The sequence below is a fragment of the Hippoglossus hippoglossus genome, chromosome 6 (genome assembly GCF_009819705.1).
Source record: "Hippoglossus hippoglossus isolate fHipHip1 chromosome 6, fHipHip1.pri, whole genome shotgun sequence".
In the NCBI taxonomy this organism is placed as follows: Eukaryota; Metazoa; Chordata; class Actinopteri; order Pleuronectiformes; family Pleuronectidae; genus Hippoglossus; species Hippoglossus hippoglossus.
The window spans coordinates 14,957,256-14,979,617 of NC_047156.1; the positions used below are offsets into that span (position 1 = coordinate 14,957,256).

At 40.1% G+C, this 22,362-nt stretch overlaps 1 protein-coding gene across 3 annotated transcripts; it reads left to right on the forward strand.

Moving 5' to 3' along the window:
- Positions 1–329: 329 nt before the first annotated feature.
- On the forward strand, positions 330–21,746 carry iqch (IQ motif containing H). 3 transcript variants are annotated; one of them, XM_034587671.1, is made up of 21 exons: positions 330–449; positions 748–867; positions 969–1,066; positions 1,167–1,257; positions 1,990–2,109; positions 4,122–4,221; positions 4,393–4,479; positions 4,853–5,049; positions 5,129–5,674; positions 7,095–7,161; positions 8,162–8,245; positions 8,324–8,505; positions 9,409–9,681; positions 9,850–10,038; positions 14,520–14,640; positions 14,843–15,129; positions 18,301–18,453; positions 19,618–19,740; positions 20,205–20,266; positions 20,717–20,825; positions 21,011–21,746. In XM_034587671.1, the coding sequence occupies exons 1-21, from the start codon at positions 405–407 to the stop codon at positions 21,092–21,094; spliced, it is 3,138 nt and encodes a 1,045-aa protein (XP_034443562.1). In that variant the 5' UTR covers positions 330–404; the 3' UTR covers positions 21,095–21,746. The 3 variants fall into 3 exon arrangements, with proteins under 3 accessions (XP_034443562.1, XP_034443563.1, XP_034443565.1); XM_034587672.1 differs by having other exon boundaries at positions 1,182–1,257; XM_034587674.1 differs by lacking the exon at positions 4,393–4,479.
- The last annotated feature ends 616 nt before the right edge of the window (positions 21,747–22,362 follow it).

Sequence of the window (22,362 nt, forward strand, 5' to 3'; positions counted from 1 at the left end):
ATATATATATAGTATAATCAATATGTGTAATTTGTGTTTATGGCGATATTGAAGTTGACGCTGTGTGCTTACATTGGTGACAGAGAGTAATCCCTGAGTTTGGTCTTTCAGGCAGAGCAGTATCTCTTCCTAAAGCTTCATTTAATAAATAATACATGTTTATGATGATGAAGGAAGAGGATGAAAACAAAGTCTTGATATATTTTTTGATCAGCCAATTATAGCGACATTTAATGGAGGTGTGTTTGCCTGACAGTCTGTACACGGAACAAATTAAACACCATCTCTCGTTGTCATGACTACGTGTACTGTTTCAATGACAGCTAGAGAAAGACTTTGGTCGATGGACTGAATTTAAAGAGTTTGGTCGCAGTAGTTCGCTGTTTAACGCAATATGCAAAAATATGTCTCATAGAAACCAAGATAAATTTGGAGCAGTTTTACTTCAGGTAATGTTTCTAGTTTAGCTCAGCTCACAATTCTAACTTCCTTAGAGAATACACTTGCTTATTGGCCATTAGCTTAAGTTTGTTTGTTTGTTATACAATTGGCTTGGTTTGATGTCTGTTAATCTGACCACAGTGCTGAAATATATATATTGAAATATGTGCATATTGCATATATATGCTATTGTGTGTTAATATTTCTCTTAATGTTTAACCAATTGACAGATGTGTAGCTAAACTCCCAATATGCGAGAGTCAGCCCAAATTATGTTTGCACTCATCACAAAACTGTATATTGCAGGTTCAAGATGATTTGAGACAACTGAGAGGTAATCTCGAGAAAATCAGTCTCAGTGAGAGAACAACACTGGACATCCAAGTCCTGGACGACGCCATTCGCAAGACAGAGAACAGCATCAAGGTGATAATGGTTTATTCAGATTAAGCCCTGATAACAATGTAATGTGATAGACATCAGGTGAATGTGGCTGACCATCTCTATGTTCTTCAATTGTAAAAAAGAAACATGCAGAAGATTATCTGAAAACAGTGACTGAGCAGCTGCTGGTTCTTCCAAGCATTGAAGACATACACAAAAAGACCGTGCAGATTCCCAAATGGTAAGTATTTGTATTTAAGTGGGGAACATCTCCTTAAGCAGGTTGAAGATACGTGAACAAATATTTGTACATCTGATGATGGATATTTTGATCCTGAAAGCAAAACTTTACACAGGAAACCTGATCTGGACAGTTTCCCAGATATGCCTCCACAAAGGGAAGACCTGCCAGGAGCATCTCAGAGGGAAAAGGTAGATCACTATTCACAATTAAATACGCTGTTTTTATTTGATAATATAATATTGTGTAAAAGTGAACAATATGACTCACAGAAATGTTAGACATCCATCTGTTCTGTAGTATTACATGTTAAAATAAAAGTAGATAGAGCAGCACAGGAAAAAATAAAACACACGGACACCTTTCTATTTAGCAGAAATACTCCGTTTTCAGTTTATAAGGTACGCATGGCTAAAACTAATACAGTGTGCATTACAGCTGTCCCACAATAAATCCTATCTTCATGATAGTTATGTTCATTTTATACTGGAACTATTTTAGAGAGTTTTTGATTCTACTTTATTGTCATTTTGAAAGCTGGGGTTTGTTGTGCTGTTGAGTCATATTGTGTTATATTGGCAGGTCTTTCTATTATTTTGCCCATACCATTTTTATTTATATATAGCTAAATAAAAGAAGTATCTCTCTGTATTGTGCTGTACAGTCCAACACCACCACAAACTGCACCCCCCAAAATGACCATACAGTTGAATCAGCAACTCTCAATTTTAAGTAATCAGTAAAAACCTAATGGTAACAAAGGACTATTGTATTAGACTGAATTCTCTTTCGCAAGTGATACCTTTAATGAGCTTCCAGGTGACTGAATATAAACATTTTAATATCTAATATAGCTGATTCTACAGTCTGTCTAATTATTATTATAAAAGTTTTTAAACTCATCCTCTACCTGTCTCATTCAGCACAAGTCAACGTTATCCATGCATTCGCTTTGCAATCCTGCTCACCCAAACAACAGAGCTATTATGTACCGGAAAAGTGGGACATCACTTCCCGATGTCCACAAGAGGAGCACTAATGTGGTGAGTTATGTCACAATAGGTAAATTTAGTTTTAATCATAAATAGGATGTATTTTATGCTTTCTATAGAAATAACACACTACAGAAAGCTTTCATTAAGATTACATTGGTTTCTATCTTTAACCTGTATGTGTTTATTCTTGTACACAGCTCTCAAAAGAGATCATGCTCTACAAAATCCCAATTTCCAAAATAGAGCATAGTTTGGGTCATCTGTATCATGATACGTATTGCTACACTTACTATGCTTATAATAATATAATATTATAATATTGTCTTGACTATAAGAACAGTGTGTGATCTGTTGATTTCATTGTGACTTGCTTTTTCCTCCAGGTGGGTTTAAAACGCAGGTCTGCAGTAGAGCAATTTACGCCCTATGTAGAATTGAGGTGATAGTGGATTATTTTGACATTATCATTACTTATTATGTGCTGTGGATGGCAGTTAAGTCAACGACCTACTCAGTAGAATGTGAACTTTCTATTTGTGGAGAACACAGGCTACATCTGATATATTGGCCTTCTTACTTATGGAGCAGATATTCTCATCATACTTCACGTTTATCGCTAATAAAAGACACCGGTCAGTGCAAAAAAGCTTTTTTTTGTGCGGTGAGAAATAGACTCCTGTTGTATCTGTTGATGTTAATTGTAATATACAGCACATACGTCAGGAAAGACTTGATTAGGAAGTATTACAAGAGGTTCTGCTAGAGTTAAGATGGATTTGATATCATTGTTATTTTCCTTGATACTGTCACCTTTAATCCCCAGAATAGGGTTCATGCCGGAGTGAAGAATGATGGCACAGGTTTGCATTAAAAGATTCCTCAAGTCTCCTGCTCAGGGGGACACTGGCACAAAGGTCACTTGCATTAGTGTTGACAGCCAACACTTGTCACCGAAAACAAATTAATCTTTGCAAAGGTCGGCATTAGTTTTAGATATATTTTACACACTTTCCTCTCCAATCTGTTTTTGGGAATCTATACCTGACATGAGAAATAGAGGCCAAGACTGTCACTCTGATATAGGAGAGGTAGAAGAACTGGCTGCAGAAAGCGGAAAGCAGCAGATTGCAGCACATCAGCATTCTTCTAAAGAAACAGGCGCCTGATTGCTGTGCTATGGGCTACTGGTTTACAGCTGTCTCAGGACAGAAGTGGGTACCTGGTCCAGCATGCCAATAAGACAGCCGTAGCTTCCCCAACTGCTAACCACTGGCTCTCTGCCTGCTGCCTCCTCCTGCATCTCAGGCCAGCTATTCTCTACTCCACACCCATGCCAGGGAATGAGCTTTTGCATTTTAGCAATTTTACAAAAGGTGCCACCTTTTCCCAACCCCATCTGAAACAGATGTGTGCCTTTGAGGGGAGATTTTCCCAGCACCTGGCTACTACCTGTGGTCTGTCAAAGAGCTCACTGGTCTGAGGAGAACGAAGGAGAGGACATTAGGTGACATGTCTGGAGGATCTTGGGTTTTATGAGTAATGATGGATGAAACATTAGATGGAACTCCTGTTATCTTAAATTAGGACATTACATCTATCTTCAATTTTAAAATTCTGATACAGTACTGTGCATTGAATGTGTCAGCTACCAGCATAACTACTCTGAGTTATAGTATGTTAAGATCAGTTTTTAATCTTGAATACATGTGTTTGCATGATTGTTACAGGAAGTGGGTCACAGGACAGTTAATACATTTAAGAAATGTTTTTTCATAATTATGTATCAGGTCTCTCTTTCATACCCATTTTGCTAAATCATTTTTTCTCTTGCGCTGCTAAGCTGGCATGAGACTGATGAAAGTTACTCTCTGTACAAAAGTCACAGCACTTTTAATTGAAATGTCATCAAGCTTCGATCTTCTAATTGTTGCATTCACTGTGATGATGTTGAGGGCAAGCTTCTTTAACTTCTCAGGGACGAACCTGAATCTGGTAGCATTTCTTTGTCTTCATTTACATTGGGTGGAAAATCTCTGAGCTTATAAACATGTTCGTTTCAGGCAAAACCTCCCAGAATGATCACTGGCCCTGCAGGGAGACTGAAGCCATGGCCAAGGGGCCATCACAACCTGGCCGTACCTGAGGAAGCCACAGGGACACGTAAGCAGACATTTCACCTTCTCATCACCAGTCCCTCACCTCATGCAGACTGGATGTTCAGACTCGTTCTGTATCTTGTATTTTCTAATCTATCTCAGCCTAACCCAACCTTTATATAAAGAAGGACACATATTTTGAAAATTGCTTTTTTTACATTTATATTTTCTTCAGTGCCAGATACAAGTTTGCTCTGTATGTCGATCCAGCACAAGGCTGCTTCTCTTCACCCTAGACAGGAGCCATATTCTTGTAAGATAGGTCAGTGCTTTCTAAAGACTTTACATTTTTATGTGATAGTAAAATCTCCCAACTGTTGTATTCATAAAATTAGGATAAATTATCCCAAATGTGTGGGATGGAAAGAAATGTTGTGGACTGGTTCATGTTTAATGCTCTGGTAAGAAGGAAGAAAAGCTCTGACTTTAGAAAAAAAGTCTGCCGTGTCTCGTCCTCACATCCAATATTTTGACAGGATTTATTGCTACAACAATAACAGTTATGCACTTGCCCATCAGCATTGCTCTTCTGCCTTTTAAGCCCTTAGTTGTTAGAACGGCCTTGACCGCTTTAAATTGGACTGATGATTAATTACTTATACAGTTAAATTGAGCTTGTCCGTCTGTGACTTTAGGTCTGATGGGCTCAAAGTCTCTGTGTCATAAGCAGCTGAAATGGGAAAAAACACCTGGACACACCTGCGAAAAAACAGATAGCAAATGCACAACATTCTGGACCACCAGGACACCGCCTCCCTCCACATCCTCACAGAGCATGGAGCACAGGAGTATGATGCAAGCCGCCAACAATCTTATCAGTCAAAATCATCAGGTATGAATAATATTAAAATTCCTTTAACTGTATATTTAAAGTCTAGGTTGCCTCTCACTACTTTGACTGTGTTCCGCAGAATTTACCTGTGCCAGTTCCTGTAAATATCAGCAAATACCCCTTCGCCATCACAAAGGGGAGGATGGACCCATTGGCAGCGGATTTCTGTCTCTTCAGGCAGAGCTTCAGCTCGTGTTGGAGCAGTGTGGTTTCTGCTCTGGAGGCCCTGGAGAAGCTGCTCAGGGACTTTGCTGTGCCTATGGCCAAAGTGAGTGGGGAGCGACTAGTGGAGTTCTCCCATGGTTGGGACAGTGGTTGGAGAACAGCCCGTCCAGTGATTGGCCTCGTCTCAGTGCTCGAAAACTGGGAGGAGGTGTTGGGTCTGGTATCACGCCCAGGTCAGCGCTTCAAGGGAGAAGGAGGCATCGAGGCGGCTGCCATCCACATCCAGTCCTGCTGGAGGCGCTGTGTGGCCCGGACAGCCTACCTGCGCCACTGCCGCCGCAAGTGGGCGGCGGGCACCATCTCCCTCTCATGGTTGACGCGCTCTCAGATGCGTCGTGTCAGGGAGGCCCTGCAGGCGCGGCGTCTCAGACAGCTGGAGAATTCTCGCAGCAGAGCGCAGGTGATGTTGCTTTTATCCAAATGCCTCTATTCTCTCTGCCGCTCCCTTACTTAATATTGCTCTCTCACCTTTTCTTCATGATTTCTAAATTAAATTAGATAAGACAAATCAGAAGCTTCAAGGCAAATGATGAAGTTATCCACATAATATTTTAAATGTACATTGTGCTTGTGTGACTAAAGATTTAGATATAAGAGTTTTATTAATTTACAAATTAAAAACCTTTACTGTTTTTATAATTCAGGGCAAAAATGATGTTATTACATTTCATCTTGTTGGTATGAAGTTCTGTTTCCTATTTAGTTACAAAATCCAGTGATTTAATGAGGGCCAATCAAAATCTGTGTTTTGAGTCTTTATTCTAGGACATTAAATAAAGAACAAGACCAAAATAAAGACAGAAGGGAGGGAATGTCATGTCCATATGCATACAGTGTTATTAATCGTTGTCATTTTATTTAGTACTCCCAGTTTGAGATTAATAGAGATACAAATAAAGATATAACATTCAGCCAGGTTAATGAAAAACGTATCTACTAAAAAAAAAAAAAGCAAAAAGGAACAGCGAGAAACAGTGAGGCACATCAGCAGGACATGAGCGGAGACAAGTGAGACAGATGAGCAGTAGAGAACAGCAAAGAGATGGAGAGAGACGGATGAATAAAGTAACACTGCAGCCACGCTTCAAACAAAAGAAGACAAATGTAGAAACTGTGATTATGAGGGCGGTAGAACAAAGACAAAAAAGTTCCCAATCCATCCCAATGGCCTATTAAAATATAATCGCAGCAGTTAAATATATAATGACGTACAATAAATATTATAGCTAGTTTAAATAATTAAAGTTGTTTTGTTGCAGTGACAGTAGGTTTTAATTTGAAAACTGATTGTAAATGGAAATTCTTTTCTTTTCTTTTTTCTTCAGCTCATGAAATCTTCATCAGTATGACAGCACATCTTTTCCACATGATTAACACTTAAAAAAAAAATTCCACTATAGATAAAATGTCTGGACTGTCATCTGTCTTGAACATCTTTTTTGTGCGCTGACACAATATTAATTAGTGCCTACAAGTTAATTTAGTTTTAACATCGCCATGTGTGTATACATGCACTAAATGTATGTTCTCACTCAATAAACATTCATACCCTGTTAATTAAGCCTGATAATCTTCCCCTGGCAGTGGCATCATGTACCTTCCTTATTGAATTAATTGTGGGAAGATGTTTCTAAAGTAAACGCTCAATTTAATTAAGGTGGTATTTTATGCTTGGTTTGCTTCTGTTAGCCCAGAGAGAGATTGGCTTGATGTGTTTTAGCTATGCAGTGATGTGTGATGATTTGTGTGTGTGTGTGTATGTGTGTGTGGTGTGTTTGAGGCAGTCCCCTCTCTGATCACTCCTTTTTCTCCATCCACAGAATCTGGCAGCCAACTGGAAACACATCCAGTCCTCCAAGAGAACCATTATCCACATCCCTTCATTAGGTAGCTTTCTCTGCCTGCTGCACACGCATACACACACACACACACACACACACACACACACACACACGCGCAAACATGCGCACACACACACACACACACACACACACACACACACACGCACACACACACACACACATGCATAGCTGCAGCCATCCCATGTCTCACCACTCTGCTGCTCCAGTCTGTGGCCCTGGTGGAGTCACTCCGTCTCATTCAAATGACTCTCCACAGGAAAGCACTCACAGAATGATGACAGTCCCCATGCCAGGGAACTGAACAATTTAGTCTCAATCGCCATTTAATTTGCAGATTAAGCAAATGAAAAGCCATTTTGTTGAATATTTGCAAAAGGCACAAAGGTCTTATTTTATTGCATGGCGAAAAAAAAAAAAAAAAGCACACACACAAAAGAGGAAGAAGCTGCTATGTTTTTGCACAAGACACAGACTATGCTGCGTTCTTGTTCTAATTTTACCTCAGCTCTCACATTTCGACTGTAATCAGGCATGTGCATGGTAAATCATTGAGCGATTGTCTAAAATTATTAAGCCTAATTACTAGCAGATGGAATGCTTTATTTGCACTTGGGGTGGCTACACAGAGTGCTGTGTGAGCAAGGATAATTAGAAAGTTGAACCCCATTGTTGTTAATTAGCATGAATCCAATCATTTAATTACCTTGATTCAGCTGAGGATTCTCTCCCAGGCAGAAATCCAGACAGACATAGAATAGAATCCTGGAGGTGTCACTGGATGTAGCTCAGTGGTGGCTGGACATGGTGCAACAGGACTCCCAGCACACACCAGACTCTGCACCTGCTAGTTATTAAGCTAAATTAATCATCAGATCGCATTACTGTGTGATTAGACCTGACTACCTCATGCCCCAAATCTAGCAGCGCACACATCTGTGCGGAGCGACAGATTTTGAATCATTTATAGAAGACACAGATCTCTCTTTGAAAGCCTTGTGAGAGTTGGTGTGACCTTGTTTTGACAGGATACTCGCAGAGTCAGCGGCTGAACTTGAGGGAGTTTGACATCCTACAGAACATCCAGATAAACAGGCTGTGTGATATCAGAGGTAGGAGCTCCACCACTTTCCCCCCGTAAGTTTCACCGTGAACATGTGATTAATGGCGTCCGCTTTGCACATTTTTAGACAAAAACGTGGAGGTGATCTACGTTTGCCCTCGGCATCTGGGGGAGGACATCTTGCACTATTACACCAGCCTCCTGGTGCGTGATGGAGCCACAGACGGGGCTGAAAGCAGAACTACTGAGGCCTCATCCTCCGTCAGACCCTTTATCATCCTCACACCTGAGGCTGTAGATTATTTCCCGGTAAGGTCAATCACATTCTCATTTTGTACATGTAAACTTGACAATGTGTGTTTTCAGCAGGATATCTCTGTGGAGAAATCAACAACATAGCGCTGTAGAGATGCAACATGGACCTGCAGTTTGTGAATCCTCCTCTAGAGGGTACTAGAGGAGATTGTTACTGTACTCTTACCCTGTAACAGTTTAATATTTTTATTTTCCCTTTACTACATACTGCTACTTTGTTGTTTTAAAGTAAACACACGAGAGCTATATTAAGATTTACTTAATTAAATGGTCTCTTGCTGGTTCTCAGCATATAGTCAAATTCCATATTCCGTTCCATCAACTATTAATTCCAGGTTGCTGCTGTGATTTTGTTTTTAGAAATCCTGAACAGTTTTGGTCACCTTAATATAAAACAATCAAGGTGTTGTAAAAGTTTCTTTTGCATCCATCCATTCCATCCATCTTTTTACATCCATTTGCACCAGATTGAATGTGCAACATGACGTGGTCTTCTTTTCTTTCTATTGATTTTCCTGCTGTTTTGTTGTTAAAGTGTGCCAGACGTGTTGCTGAGATGAATCACTGCTACCCACGGCTGGCAGCGCATTCTGCCAGTGACAGAAGGGATAATTCCATGTGGATCAAATAAATACAGATGTGAAGTAATTAGTTGTATTCCCAAGGAGCTCATTGCTAGCGCACATTAAAGATGTGAAGGATAGGGGAGGCCTCCCACAGGCAGCTTTTATCAATTCAACCTGCTGGAATACAGGAGAGGTCAAAACCCTGCTGGCTATTACAATAATAGATCTGTTGTGTGTACACTGTGATAAATCAGGTCAAGAAACAACCCTTGGAAGACACGCTGAGAAACCATAGCTCCTGCAGTAATCTTTCTCCCCTCGTCTCTTCCAGACCCGTAACATGTGCCTGTCCACGCTCCTAAAGTACAGTCCACGCACCCTAAAGCGCATAAGACACCTGATCCAGGGGAAGCGGGCCTATATTGTGGGCGGAGTGGCCCATGTGGATGACCTGGCAGTGGCTGATGAGCTGGGAGTGCCCATCCTGGGACCAGAACCAGCTATTGCACAGCTCTACAGCACCAAGTCTGGAGGGCGGAGGATCTTCAAGGGAGCAGAGGTCGATGTGCCCCCTGGTCAAGGAGACATCTACACACTAAACAAGGTCAGAGGCCAAAAACAGAAATGCATTCGCAGACCCCATAACAGCCTGAGGTCCTTCATCAGTAACCGATAACATGAAATAACACATTTACATTTTTTTGATGTAACCTTTATTCGTAGTAAATCATATCAATTAATTTGTAACTCATATCTTTTTGTTTTGGTTTAGCTTCATGAAGCACTGGCAGAGATTATGACTCAAAACTTGGGTGTGCAGCGCTGGCTCTTCAAGATAGACTCCGAGCACAGTGGCCGTGGTACAGCATACTGTGATGTGTGCCATCTGAGCTGCTACAGTTGGGCGCTGCAGGAGTACCGTCGTCATAGTGTCGAGCTGTGGAACACAAAATGGATTCAGGTAAAGATGCGACTTTGAGGATGGCGTCATTTCTCTCCTGAAGCACATTTTGTACAATTACTTTTGTTTTATTGAATTTGCATGAATTTTGGGGTATGCGCTTTTATTTTTTTATTCACCTCATTACCCGGTAAACTGATGAACAGGTTTTAGAAAACGCAATACAAATTATGTTTATTGCTCTTATTATTACTCTCATACCAATCAGGAATTGTCCATTTAAAGTACACATGGTAACAGCGAGATACTTAGCAGATCAAATTACAGCAACACCTCAAAGAAGGGTTAGATTCCCTTCTGTCACTGAATGATCAAAAGCACAGGTCACACCGGGGTCACAAAGATGCCATCATTTAGATTAGAGTCAAACGTGTTAAAGTAACAGTCACAATTCTAGTCCCTGTTGTACAGTATTTTGAGCATCGTCCCCAGAGCCGCAGAGCATTAAATCAATACATAAAATATCTGTTTATACACGCAGCCATTATCCATTCTCTGGGGCACACACATCAACTAGTGTCATTGTGGTTTGGAGAACAAAAGCCTGTACAATGGCACTAAAATCACCTGGAACTGACAATTAAATCGCAGTACAGACATTCTGCTCAACAGAGCATTTCTTGTGAATTTATTTGTCTGAAACAATTTTTTAGATTAATGTCACACAGACTTACGAATGTCTTGAAAGTATATTAAAGTGCAAATAACACCAAACACTTAACATCTTTAATTGTAGCTGGTGTTGACGCTTTGATTTGCTCTTCTAGTATTTTAATACATTGATCTTTCTGTTTGTCAGTAACACTCACTGGATGTGTCTCAGCCATTTGTAAAGACAACATTATAATACAAAAACGTATTTATAGACTTAATGTGACATTGTAGTTATTCTCTAAAATATAAAAATTTGCTTTCACCTCAAAAATGAATTCAGGTTCCATTTAGACCTATTCAAAACAAATAAATGTATTTAATCATTGGTAAACCATTCAATTAGTAGCGGTGCAATCTGTACACAGCTCCTGAGCCCCTGGCTCTTATTTCTCATATGCTTACATAGTAGCCTTTGATTTTCTGTCATGTGTTAATTACCGTATTTTGCCATTTAACTCGGAGCTTTGTGTAAACTAATTACAGGCTAATGATTGTGGGCTTGGAGCACAACGATTTTACTTTTTATTCCATTTGAAAGAACAGCAGTCATCTCAAAGCTTCTTATGGCTCACTCTGTTTTGTTCCTATTAGCTTGTTCTTTGACTCATAGTGTATGTGCAATGCGGGGCTGTAATTGTTGTGGCATCGGTGCTGTTAATTATGGCAGAGAGTGGCTGAGCCACAGCCAAGGTCCATAATGGTGGCGGAGGCAGCACAGCAAAGTAAATGGGGTTTGTTTCACCAGCTGGGGTCCCATGGAGAGGGAAGAGTGCCGAGGCCCCCAGTGTAGGCTGACAGCCTCGGGGCTTGAGGGCCATATGGACACAACACTTTAACTAGCCTTTATTCTACACCTTGCTCTTTTAATCAAAGCAAAGCACACATCCTGTGCTCCTGATTGCATGATGTTTTTGTTATGACATTGTTTTCCCCTAAAAATGTAGTAACCCCTTAAATGTCCGTCTGCTGTTGTATTAGTTTATATTGAAGATAGCAATTTGCCTCTATATGCTGAAAGATTACAGAGCAATGTTGGTGATTAGATTCAAACATATGAATATTTAATATCGGAGTATCTCCTCACAGCAGAAACTGTGGATGGATGTGTAAAGATGGCAGTATATTTTGAGATATAATGCTCATTAATGGAGCACTTTGTTGGAAAGAAGTAGACTTAATTGCGATCGCAATGACAGCCAGTGAATAGGATAGATATTCACAATGCTGAATATTTGCATGCATTTAAGAATTTGGTTAATAGATGTTTAAAGCTATGTTTATGGAAATGGTAGCAATTCAGTTAATTATTAATGAAATACAAATTATCAAATGAAGCATTTAAAATATTAATTCATAATTCTTCACGAAGATTATTGTTTACCAAGAAATAAGTGATGATTAAATTTGATCTAATAAAAATTAGTTTCACAATTCAAAAGGATATCCCGTTCCATTAAAAAACACTGAGAGTGGATTAGAGCAGTACACTTGGCCTGAGCCTACACACACTGCATGCATATTTTTTTTAATTATTGCTTGTTCTGAAGGGCTCAGCATGAAGAAGCCCGACTCACAAGAAAACCATGTGGCCTTTCTGAATAGAACCAACAGTCAGATCCCTTCTGGCAACGCAAAAGAAAGCCTAAAAGGATACAAGAAGGAGGAGGAGGAGGGATCGCATCCACACTATAGCGGCTTACACGGAGGTCTGGAGACGTGTGTGTGCTCCTCTAAATATTGTGAGGCCTCCAGCACAATGTTGCAGCCCGCAGAAAGCCCCCGGGCCTCTTTTAGCATTTACACAGAGAGAGGTTAAAGACATGTAGATCTGCTCCCATGCAATGCCTGAAGGGGGCCATACACACACTTAAGCGCTCACACAGCTTGCATATGGATCATTAGGCACAAGAGGGTAAAAATTACACCTAATAGCGTCAACAGATGGAGTATTTCTTTTTGTCACGCTGTGTACAAACAGATCTTGAGCAACACCTTATTTAGGTTACGTTTGTCGTCGAAATGGGTCATTTGATAATCACTACCACTGAAGAGGTAGAGGGACATTTGATACAGATGTTTTCTGTCTAAATATTGTGCAGCCTGTGCGTGCATGGAGAAGTTTAAATATGTAAGGATCTGCCTGAACACAATTAATGAGAATTTACCTTTTTTTTGTTTTTTTGTGGTGCACATTTTAGTGCAGTTGCTCGTCGGTTCCCTCTCAATTCGCTGGAAGTCATAAAAGCTTTGTGTGTAATGTTTAAACAGACAAAAGACTTCTGGCCCGCTCTGAGATTTTAACCAGATGAGGATAATGTGAGAACTAAATGTTTTATTTAATATTACACATCGAATTAGTCGTGACCTCAAGTAGTTTGAGGTTTGAAGCTCTGGTTTGTCAGTGTCACAGAAAATGAATCTTCATACAAAACGAATCAGATTATATCGCTCTATTCTCAGGATTCTCTCAGTTGTCTCGGTGTGTAATGGCAATCACAGAGGCAGGGGCAACATCTATTTCATTTATGACCAGATTGCTTGGTTTTATGTGGACACAAAGCAAAGCTGGAATCCTATCACAGGGCACTGTACGCAGTTTAAGTCCAAATAATTTATTGCAGAATACAGCTCTTTCTTTTCCCCCCTGTCCCGCTGCTTCTGTGAACTGCATAGGCAAAGTCCTGGGGTGAGCCTGCTCTTCCGTTGAAAATGACAACCGTTCCCTTACACTTTTTGCCGCACCATTGTGTGCTTTATGGTTTGTGTAGGGGGAATCACTGTGTAGCATTTGACCTCGCCTCTTACAGTACTTGAATATGATGATGGCTGTTACATGACTGGAATGTCAACAGCATAATCTCCGGTCCTGTCTCCAGTGAAGCCAGACAGCGTATACTCAAAACAAAGTGATGCTCTGGGTAGAACAGTGAGAGAACAAAGATAATATTTCCATTCAGAATTTAGTCAACTCTCCGACGGTTTTCGCATTTTATTGTGTATGACCAAACGGAATTCCTGTCTATTAGTCATACAAAGACATTATTGCATACAGAAGCCTGTATTTAAAAGAAAACCTAGCATTTGTATCATAAGCATTTAGTTATAGATTTATAATACAACGATTAAATGACAACTAAAGGTTCTACGTTGCCATTTTTCTTATTATTTGTAACTATATGAAAACACCTATGACAAAGATGGAAATAACTCAAGTACCCTGATAAAATCGGATGTCTTTTATTTAAAATTATTTCAGATTGTTGTCATTAAACCTAAAAGTGTCTGAGGAAAGGGTGCACTTGAGTCGCCGCACTGTTAAAGAGACGCCTAAAACAAAAGTAAGAAATTAACAGCGTAATTAAGTGGTGAAACCATTATGGCATTTCCTACTTACAGAAACAAGAGTGATATCGATCCCAGTCCAGCCCTGATTGATCCCCAGATAGATGGGGTTAGCTTAGGTATTCATCAGCTGCCCAGAGGAGAGAGTTGTTATTGAGGGCAGGTGCTGTCTCTGTGGCTGTAAGTTAAAGCCATTAGACTCCTGAGGCCTTCTGATAATAGGCTGTCACTCACAGGCCCTCGCGCAGTATCCGTCAGGCACTCGCACAGAAATTGAAGCAGCCACCAAAGGTCTCAAGGATAACAAGCAGTCACTGGAGTCATCCGGATAACACCGGAGCATTTCCAATAATACAGTCGACACAAAATAATGTAGCCAGGACTTCTTATTGACTCGTGTTTGATTCCACCAAACGTACATGATTTCCTGTATCACCAAATCCTTTTCAGTAGATTCCTGATGCACCGTGACTTTCTTTTGGCAGGAGTCTGTTCTGCTCAGATATTCAGATGAGATCCCACAGTGGCTGACCCGTTTCGCCCGGCCCGCTAAAACCTCCCGCTATCCCAACTGGGCCTGCTTCCTTAAGACCTTCCTCAGGCAAGGTCAGATATCTATTGTCAGGCACTGGAAACTATTCACCTGCTAATACAGCCATTTGAATATGTTAACAGTTATTCCCCATTTCCTACCCAGTTCTCAGATGTTCATTATGTGATTTAATGTGATGTTATTTTAGCTGTTTGTTATACTGCGGGATCCAGGAGCTGTATCATGGGTAACACTCTGCTCTCACTCTCTGTCCAGGCGGAGTGGTGGAGGCCTACCCCCCATCAGACAGTGTCACCTGTCTGACAGTAGATCTGCTACTGGAGCCTGGGGGCGAGGTGACCGCGTTGTCCTGTGGAGACCAGCTTCATGGCTCCTGTCAACTGGAAGCTATAGGTTGCACTGTTCCTCAGACCTCTGTGCACCCAGAGACCCTGCACTCCATCTGCACGCACGTGGGCCGGGCCTGTCTGCAGCGCTGCATCGTGGGTCACGTCTCCGTGGACCTGGCTACGTTTCTGAACCACAACACCATGGAGCAGGAGGTGAGACACAGCGAGGGGCAAGACAAGGCCTTTAGCACATGCTTCCACGATAAATATGACCTGAGCTGTTGTAACACATGGTGTCAAAGCTCTCTATATCACCACGTTGGTGAAAGGGATCAATTTTTAGGCTGGAACAGGGATCCATATGGGAAGATAGGTGCCTCCCATTCTGCTCCCCAGGGAAGTGGAAAACAGGCAAGGCAAACAGTGGGCACAGGCACCACATGTGTGACAAGGCCATCTAATAAACTGTCAGGTCTTATTGTGTCAATACACTCATTCCGCCATTTAAGGCTTGCCCTTTAACCTTGCAACGCAGAGAATTTCAGAGGCACCTATCTTTTTCAGACAAAGGGTCATTCTAAAGTGATTTGGCAGCTCCACGGCGATGCCCTGTCAGTGTTTAACCCCTACCTGCTCGGTCTGCTGAAATGTTTCTCCTTGTTAGAGCAAAACGGCATCGGAGTCGTATCTCATTCGTCAGGATTACTTTTTGTGGAAACCTCCTTGATTTATGATATTGGAAAGGGACTGGTTTATGATGGTTTAAGCGCTGCTCCTAACATGTGGCTACATTGACTGTGTATTGATCCGGAGCTGTAAAATGAAATGCTCTCTTTACAATATGGTGTATAAAATACTAAACCTGTAAAACAGTGGAGAAAGCACTGGGGCTACTTTACAGTGTCACAAAGGATATGAAAAAACAACACAGAAAGAGTGTCAATACAATTCCTGCTCAAAGAGTTTGGATTTCTTTTCTTTCATAAAAAAAAAATCCACCAAATAACAAAACAGCATTTGTTTTATCCTGAACACTTCAATAAATCTCTGTTATTTGTTTTTGTTTGCTCTTCACTGTTAAAGCTTTATTTATGTTTACAGTCATATTGTATTCCCAATAAAAAAGAGGGTAGACAGTAGCTAAGGGCACACTTGCCACTAGAGGGTAGTATCTTATGGATTAGATGTTAACAGTGTGAGTGAAGCAGTGTTCACACAATGTGAAACTTGAAATATCTTTCTAATGAACTTGATTCTAACACAGAACATTAACATTCTTGTTTACATTAAGATTTTGAATGCAGTAAATATATTTTTGTCAGAAGAATAGTCCTCATTTTGGCCATTTAGCTCACCATATTTAATTGATCATTTCAGGTATAAAAAAATGCACATAATATATATATATATACATAACTGTATTTTTTTACCTTTCAAGATTTCATATGGTCAAACTAAATTGCCCTTCCTGTGACAAAGCTGTGACTCAAACAGAAAATGTTGAGAAGATTCCTTTTTACTTAACTGCTTAGAATGATATAATGACAGCCTTAAAATACATTTTGAGTTTCAATGTTGACCTGAAATTGAATGTGATTCACCGACAGTAGGATTAAGAATAGACGATAAACAGCATGTGCTTCAATGGAAGCAGGAATATTAAGGACAGATTCTTAACCATCTCCCCCACGCACACACAGCTCAGACAGAAGAGAGCCACATGGGCAAACCTGTCTGGATTTAAACATCAATTTAGATTCAAACCTGTTGCTAAAAGCTGCCTACTTTATTTGATGGGAGGAAGTGGGTCACATATGTTTGCCCTTGCAGTCGTTCCTCACATTGTGGAATGGTGGGGCCCCAGCTGCAGCATCAGGGTTTTTAATGAAAATTCAAGGCAATAGAAAACAGGTGCAATCCAGGCTTACATTTCCCACTGCTTTGTTAAGAGCGACAATGGGACATTGGAGTATGATTTTTAGTGAGTCGAGTGAATGGCCCAGCGGAGTGTGTCCGTCACTCAGGCCCAGGTATCTGATGCATAGAGCCTCTACCCAGTGGTGGTAACTGCAGCCCTTACAGTAAAGGTGACCGAGTGTCGTACATACTGCTGAGCTGTTGCTCAAAATGAATGTACATGTGAATAGTTTATATCACTTTATGTGATTATATTCAGTTTTATGGCATTCCTGTGCACAGTAGCTTAAATTCTATTTTAAAGCTTATAAAAAATATTGATATTGCAAAATTTACTGTGGACGAGATTATCAATTACTTCACATCAACGCATTATTTCTGTCCTATAAATCAGATTATGTGTCTAAAATTGTTGTAACGTATAGAATTTTTTTTCCCCTCTATGATATTGTAATATATAATTTAAAATATCTCCACAAGAGGTGTTGAGTATTTCTTTGTATGACACATACATTTTAAAATTCATACATCATGTTTTGATTATTAATAGATTTAACTTGACCAAAAAATGTGCAACAATTATAATAATTGATTCATCATTTTTGATTATTTTGAAAGCAAATGATTGGACAAAACAAGACATTTGAAAACCTCGATTTGGAAAATGTGATTCTGTGTTTTCTGACTTTTTTAAGAAATATTAATTGAGAAATATCAATCAATTATGAACCTAATCATTACTTGCAACCCGACGACTATGACCTATGATTTGTTATGTCATTGAATTTAATAGAGAGTCAAATATAAAAGAGAAAGACTGTACGTGGTCAGATATCCATGTGTTAGTGGAGATAAAGTGCTCAGGTTACAGAGACTGCAGGGTTTCCGACAGGCAGCGATTTGCATTCAGTGGCAGCAGCGTTTACTTTGACAAATAGGAACAGCAAAAGGAGGCAGCCGACTGCCACTTAGTTATTAACAACTCCTTCACTCGTGATTTATTTGCCACTTTTGAAGAGAGGGCATAGCGATTAGGTTATTATTGGGGAAATTAGCCCTGTTTAAGCAGGAGGCTACGACCATACCTGACCCCTTAATATACTTATAATGACGCCATTTACCATACATATCTGAACATAGCTTCTCATCAGACCTGAGCCAAACAAAGTAGCCCAGGGCAGACTGAATCCAAATATGCAGGGAGGGATCTACTTTTGTGCACGTGTCACTCCACAGCTGAATTACCTATCTCTGTCGAGCACACGCCATTAACCGTGTTTTCCCTCTTCCCCTGCCTCTCAACATGGAGAAGATTGTGAGGATTAAAAGGTACTGACCCTTCTCTTTATAAGGACTGGTGGGTGAAATACTTTGAGGGTCCATTTTTGTGATTAAATTGGAATTATGCAGTTCACGGCGTCTGTTTTTCTCTGCTGTGACACCGAGTGCATGTTGTCTTCTTTTCAGGTGTGGGCTATTGATCTGGACCTCACATACAGTGACCAGCTGGCCATGACCCAGATGCTTCTGATGAGGACTGGAGGAACGTTGAATTGCCACACAGGCTGTTTAGAAGTGCCAGTCAGGGAGAAATACTGTGAAGACCAACCTGCAGCCAAAGTAACATTTTTCTATTTTTCTTAAACATCAGAATAAGGATTTTAAATGCTGAATTTGGATTTGTTTGATGCGTTTTTTTCTCAAATTGTTGTTAATTTATGCAGCCAGCAAGACAGAAACCTCTAAAGCGAGCTGATACTTTAGAGAATATTATTATACCACGAAGCGTCATCAAGTTCTGCTCCTCATTTTTGTTAAATACAACTAAATGCTGTAATTATGCACTGAGCTCAATTGGTGTTTAGGTGCTGAATTCATTATCATTTTGATAGATGAGCCTAAATAATCAACACATTAATAATTCATACCATTTCCATTATGCATGTGTATGCATGCTTGAACACCTCATCAACCTGGTGCCAGGCCTTAAACAATAGACGTCTTTTATTAGCAGTATGCCGGAGTTTACGCTTGTTAATCTGCGACTTGTATTATTTTATCAAACATTCATTTAGTTGGTGGCCTGGTGCTTCAGTGCAGCAGTTGAGCCACCGCGGTGGTTAATGGCTTTAGCAGTGGCCATCATTAGGGGCCTGCATATTACAAACACAATTAAATCCCTGTTGGACACTTTTATTGTTGTGTGAGAGTCCCGGGTTTGACAACTGCAAACACGCGGCCATCACAGCGAGTTATGGGCCATCTCCTGAGCTCACAGGGGCTTATGGCTGTGCTTTTTGTCTCCCAAAGGTGCCAGAGAGCCAGGAACATATTTATCCTCTTGAGCCCTGCCACTTACAAGTAATCAACCTCTCTAGTGTTACTTATGACACTCACATACCCAGAACCCGCTCTAATATGGTGATGGGTATTTTGCCGTGAGTAGTTCTATTGTATCTAGTATTGAATGCAAACATTTGTAGTCCAAAAAGTGTATTTTCCTTGATTGCCGTCTCATCTTGTGTTTGGCGTGTCTTCTAAGCATTAATTGTTCCTCCCCGCGGTTAATTAAGAAAGACCCAACAGTTTACTCCACGTGCCCGACACTCATCACATTCACTAATCACACACACAGTGACCCTTATGACTCATTTATGGGGTCTCTGTCCATTAGATACACAACACCATACACATACGCTGAAGCTCCAAATATAAAAAATAAAATTATTTTCAGGTTCAGGCCAACGATAATACATGTGCCTTCTGTGTCTTCTTCTTTTACAGAGTCCTGTGGTGAATCGTTACGCAGTTCTCGGGAGCCACTTGTTTCACTCTAACCTTTCCATGTTGTACCACAATGTGTTCCTTATGATGTGCAAGGCTCATGGCATAAGATTTAACATGAAGGTAAAAACTGTCATGATTAACCTATTTATGCTTATATCCTTCTTGCAAATTTTTTTTGCAACTGACCCGGTGATGATCGTAAAAAAAAGAAATACCCAAATGGCGATGCACGTCGAGCAACAAAATATGTGGCGCTCATAAACGCAAAATCCGGCGAACAAAAAACCTTATTCTAACTAAAAACCACAGAAATATTTGATTGTGTAAAAATAGTCTGTGTAACCTATGGCCTTTGCAAAAATGGCACACCATGAAGTGAGCATGATTTGTTGCTGCACTTGGAGACAAATCTCACCATGGTGTGATGATATGGAAATTTTGCTGCTTGTAAATTATTTCGCATTTATTTCCGTTATTTGTTATTACAAAATATATCTTTTTGGCCTGGCGGGGGTTCTTTTATAGGGGAAACAGTGTCATGATAAGGGATTTACTTTCAACTGTTTGTGGTTCCTAAATTACAGAGGAAAGAAGGCACCGTCTTTGCTCTTTACGACAGCAGTGAGCGATGCAGGATTGGAATGATGTGAGTATTTCCTTTTGCATCATTATACTTGAATGAAAGCAAGGTCTCCCCGAAGAAGAAAATATCAAATGAAGGTTTCCAATCTCAGTAGCTAAAAAGAGAAAAGCACAAGAGAAAAGGATTATGTGGGATAAAGTCTTCTGCAGACTGAGAGGAAAGACAATTCTTTCAGGGGATTGAGATGCCACCTCCGGCTTTTCTAACTGTTGTTACAAACTCTACAAGTTGTTCAGCAGAGTGGGTTTTGAACATATTTATCACACAAATCCTTTAGCTTACACTGTGCTGTAACAGTTAATTCAAGCTGTGCTCATCCCCCTTAAGACTGACGATGTTGTCTGCCGAAAGTTTCATTTAACAACCCCCCTGTCAGATGAACAAGGTGATTGTTTCTTAGCTGGCAACGTGGGGATCATTAGTAAACTCGTTTGTTTGGGGTGTTGTTAATAGAACGGTCTCCGAGGATCTCCAGGGAGCTCTGGTGACCTTTGCTCGGAATCTGTCAGTCATTCATCAGGAAATATCATCTTCTAAGATGCAAGAAGAAACCAATTTCAAGGTACCACGTTAATGACTTAATGATTTCCTCTTCTCTACACCAGGAAACTTACATATTCAGCGAAGCTAAAGTCAGTTGAAATTCTTTTGTTGAGGAAAGTTTATTATGTAAAAAATATAGATGAAATGAAGGATGGTGCTCACAGTTCTTTGAATTCACTGTCTCTTTCTATTTGTACTTTGGAGGCTCTGATCAAGAACATAGAGGACGTGCTGCAGACGATTGTTCAGAACAAGCTGCGAGCGGTGAAGGATAAACCTGCTGCTTAGACGGCGGCTTCAAAGATAAGCTTGCATTGCCCATACCAAGCTAAGTCATTGTGTCTTTGCCAACTTTAATGCCACATTACACTGTGAATGTTTTGGCCCTGGAGATTTATCGATGTTGAGCAAACACAGATTGCAAAATAAATTGCTGAGAGACATTGTTAGAATCTGTCATATAAACAGTTTTTGTTATCTAGATCTACAGTCTGAATATACTCTGTTAATACTTGAAAACAAATATAATAAACTGTGCACTTAATAAATACCACTGAGGAATGAGAAGGCTTTGTTCAAGTACTCATAAAGTAACAGCAAAACAAGCAGTGTCATCTTGCACTGTACAGTATCTTGAGTTGTATATCTGCTGTGGACAGTTGAGAAAGTGATCAGATTTTGAAATGTCTTCTTTTGTAGGTTGACTATATTTATTTAATTTCTTCTGTAACACAGTTTGTAGTGGAATATATCATTATTTTTAAAAATATAAAGGATTGTGTTTGCAGTGAAGTGCTAACCAGCTTGTGTTTTAGCCTGTTCATAAGTCATCATGTTTTGTAATTGCTGTGTGGTTCCTTGCTTTGTGTACATCAGCACATATTATTCACTAATGTCAAGATTAAACGTGAATATTTGACAATAAATCTACATGTGTGGTATAACATTTGCAGCAGGTGTGTACATGTTCTTTTACTTGATCCAGGGTCAGGTGAGGGGGCAGGGTTCAGTTAGCACAGAAAGGTACTGGCTGTGACTTCACCGATCCCCCGCCATCTCTACATCCAGAGAAAAACCATAGGAGCTGGAAATGAAACATTTGTGAAGATAATTATGAACTAATATTTATTATTTTTAATAGCTAGGTCTTAGATCACTTCTATGTCAGTAAATACACTGTAGGCCATGTGTTTGAATACTGTCTGATTAACCCTTCGTTTGCCTTCTGTCACACATATTCAGTGTTGACTGGCTGACATGAAGAAACGTTGCTGATTGGAAATAATTCACCAACCGCTGCAGTGTCTCTCAGAGGATCTAGTTTGCACTTTGAGGAGGATGTGCTTGTGGTGTTCACACATTTCTGCCACGATTGAAGTTTTTTCTTTAAGAGATTTAAATATTGTCTGTCTCGATGTATGTTAGTCTCTGATAAAGTTGTTTATCATATTTTTTAACAATTGTAAAAGCTAAAGGAAATTCCAGACAGCAAATTAAAAAACCCAAAATGTAATAATCAGCAACATGCTATTCAAACATTTAAATGATGGCAGCTG